Source organism: Narcine bancroftii, chromosome 13 (genome assembly GCF_036971445.1).
Source record: "Narcine bancroftii isolate sNarBan1 chromosome 13, sNarBan1.hap1, whole genome shotgun sequence".
NCBI classification, from domain to species: Eukaryota; Metazoa; Chordata; class Chondrichthyes; order Torpediniformes; family Narcinidae; genus Narcine; species Narcine bancroftii.
The window spans coordinates 83,120,635-83,123,586 of NC_091481.1; the positions used below are offsets into that span (position 1 = coordinate 83,120,635).

Here is a 2,952-nt window from a genome sequence, read left to right on the forward strand (position 1 = left end):
TCTCCCTCTCCCTCCTCATCTACTCTCTCTCTCCCCTCCCTCTCCCTCTCACGACTCTCCTCTCTCCCGTCCCTCTCCCTCTCACACATCTCCTCTCTCCCCTTCTCTCTCTCCTCTCAACTACTTCTCTCTCTCCCTCCGCTCCTCTCTCTCTCCTCTCACATCTCTCCCACTCTCCTTCCCTCTCCCTCTCACACTCTCTCTCTCTCCCCTCCCTCTCACACTCTCTCTCTTCCCGTCCCTCTCCCTCTTCACCTCTCTCTTCCGTCCTCTCTCACCCTCTCTCTCCCCTCCCCTCTCACACTCTCTCTCTCCCCTCCCTCTCTCCTCTCCTCTCTCTCCCTCCCTCTCCCTCTCACACTCTCTCACCCTCCCTCACCCACTCTCTCTCTCCCCGTCCCTCTCCCTCTCACACTCTCTCTCATCCCTCTCCCTCTCCCTCTCACACTCCTCCCTCTCTCTCCCTCCCTCCCTCTCACCACTCTCTCTCTCCCCTCCCTCTCCCTCTCACACTCTCTCTCCCCTCCCTCTCCCTCTCTCTCTCTCTCCCGTCTCCCTCTCCCTCTCACACTCTCTCTCCCCTCCCTCTCACCCTCTCTCTCTCTCTCCGTCCCTCTCCCTCTCACACTCTCTCTCTCTCCCCTCCCTCTCACACTCTCTCTCTCCTCCCTCCCTCTCACACTCTCTCTCTCCCCCTCCCCTCTCACACTCTCTCTCTCCCCTCCTCTCCCTCTCACACTCTCTCTCTCCCCTCCCTCTCCCTCTCTCTCTCTCCCTCCCTCTCCCTCTCACACTCTCTCTCTCTCCCTCTCCCTCTCACACTCTCTCTCTCCCTCTCCCTCTCACACTCTCTCTCTCTCCCCTCCCTCTCACACTCTCTCTCTTCCCCTCCCTCTCACACTCTCTCTCTCCCTCCCCTCCCTCTCACACTCTCTCTCTCCCCTCCCTCTCCCTCTCACCTCTCTCTCCCTCCTCTCCCCTCACACTCTCTCTCTCCCTCTCCCTCTCACACTCTCTCTCGTCCCTCTCTCTCCCTCACTCTCTCTCTCCCCTCCCTCTCCCTCTCACACTCTCTCTCTCTCCCCTCCCTCTCACACTCTCTCTCTTCCCTCCCTCTCCCTCTCACCCCTCTCTCTCCCCCCTCCCTCTCACCCTCTCTCTCCCCTCCCTCTCACACTCTCTCTCCCCTCCCTCTCCCTCTCTCCCGTCCCTCTCCCTCTCACACTCTCTCCTCTCCCCTCCCCTCTCCCCTCTCACACTCTCTCTCTCCCCTCCCTCTCCCTCTCACACTCTCTCTCTCCCCTCCCTCTCCCTCACACACTCTCTCTCCCCTCCCTCTCCCCTCTCACACTCTCTCTCTCCCCTCTCTCTCTCCCTCTCACACTCTCCCTCTCCTGTCCCTCTCCCTCTCACAGTCTCTCTCTCTCCCCTCCCTCTCACACTCTCTCTCTTCCCTCCCTCTCCCTCTCACCCTCTCTCTCCCCTCCCTCTCACCCTCTCTCTCCCCTCCCTCTCCCTCTCACTCTCTCTCTCCCATCCCTCTCCCTCTCACACTCTCTCTCTCCCCTCCCTCTCCCTCTCTCTCTCTCCCGTCCCTCTCCCTCTCACACTCTCTCTCTCCCCTCCCTCTCCCTCTCACACTCTCTCTCCCCTCCCTCTCCCTCTCTCTCTCTCCCCTCCCTCTCACCCTCTCTCTCCCCTCCCTCACACACTCTCTCTCCCCTCCTCTCCCTCTCACACTCTCTCTCTCCCCTCCCTCTCACACTCTCTCTCTCCCCTCCCTCTCACACTCTCTCTCTCCCCTCACTCCCCCTCTCCCTCTCTCCCCCTCCCTCCCTCTCCCCCCCTCCCTCTCTCCCCCTCCCTCCCTCTCCCCCGGGACCCCGACTGACCGATAGTGGAAAGGACGGTCCCGACGAAGTAAAAGGCTCCGGTGAAGTCCCAGCGGGGTCTGAGCGGGGTGTGAGCGGCGCGGATGCCGGCGCCCTGGGCTTTCTCGTAGTCGCGCAGGAAGGCGGCGAGTTGGACGCGGCTGATGTTGTAGCTGCGGCTGAAGGTGCCCAGGGTCCGGCTCCAGTCCTGCTGCGCCCGCAGCTCCCGCGGCCGCTCCACCGCCGAGAACACGGCCGCCCCGACCACCAGGTAGCACAGGATGAGGAGGGCGAGCAGGGCGAAGCGCGCGTTGTCCTCGTTCAGGCGGGGGCCGGGGCACCAGCAGCCGCCGCCGTCCGACCAGCCCATCTCTCGCCTCCTCCCACTGTCTGTGTGTGTGTGACTGGAGCCAATGCCCCCACCCCCCCCCCCCCCCCCCGTCTCATGTCACAGCATGTCAAGGAAGAAGGGTCTCTTCTGGACTCTGCCCTTCTGCAGAGCAACCGGGCGATGAAACTTCCCGCAGCGGGTTCAACCCAGCAATATATCCAAAGCCCGGAGAAGTTCTGCAGTTTAAATGAATAGATCCCATCAATGATTCCCATCCATAGATCCCATCAATGTATCCATCAAGGTATCCCATCAATAGATCCCATCAATGATTCCCATCCATAGATCCCATCAATGTATCCATCAAGGTATCCCATCAATAGATCCCATCAATGATTCCCATCCATAGATCCCATCAATGTATCCATCAAGGTATCCCATCCATAGATCCCATCAATGATTCCCATCAATAGATCCCATCAATGATTCCCATCAATAGATCCCATCAATGATTCCATCAATAGATCCCATCAATGATTCCCATCAATAGATCCCATCAATGTATCCATCAAGGTATCCCATCAATAGATCCCATCAATGATTCCCATCAATAGATCCCATCAATGATTCCCATCAATAGATCCCATCAATGTATCCATCAAGGTATCCCATCAATAGATCCCATCAATGATTCCCATCAATAGATCCCATCAATGATTCCCATCAATAGATCCCATCAATGTATCCATC

General features: G+C 58.6%; 1 protein-coding gene across 1 annotated transcript in view; it reads right to left on the bottom strand.

The window, feature by feature from the left end:
* The window catches only part of LOC138748092 (potassium channel subfamily K member 13-like), an 8,958-nt gene extending 6,717 nt beyond the window's left edge, over positions 1–2,241 (bottom strand). The window contains exon 1 of the mRNA XM_069907782.1: positions 1,893–2,241. Within this exon, the coding sequence (XP_069763883.1) occupies positions 1,893–2,241 (349 nt within the window). The remainder of the gene's footprint in view (positions 1–1,892) is intronic.
* Positions 2,242–2,952: the final 711 nt, after the last annotated feature.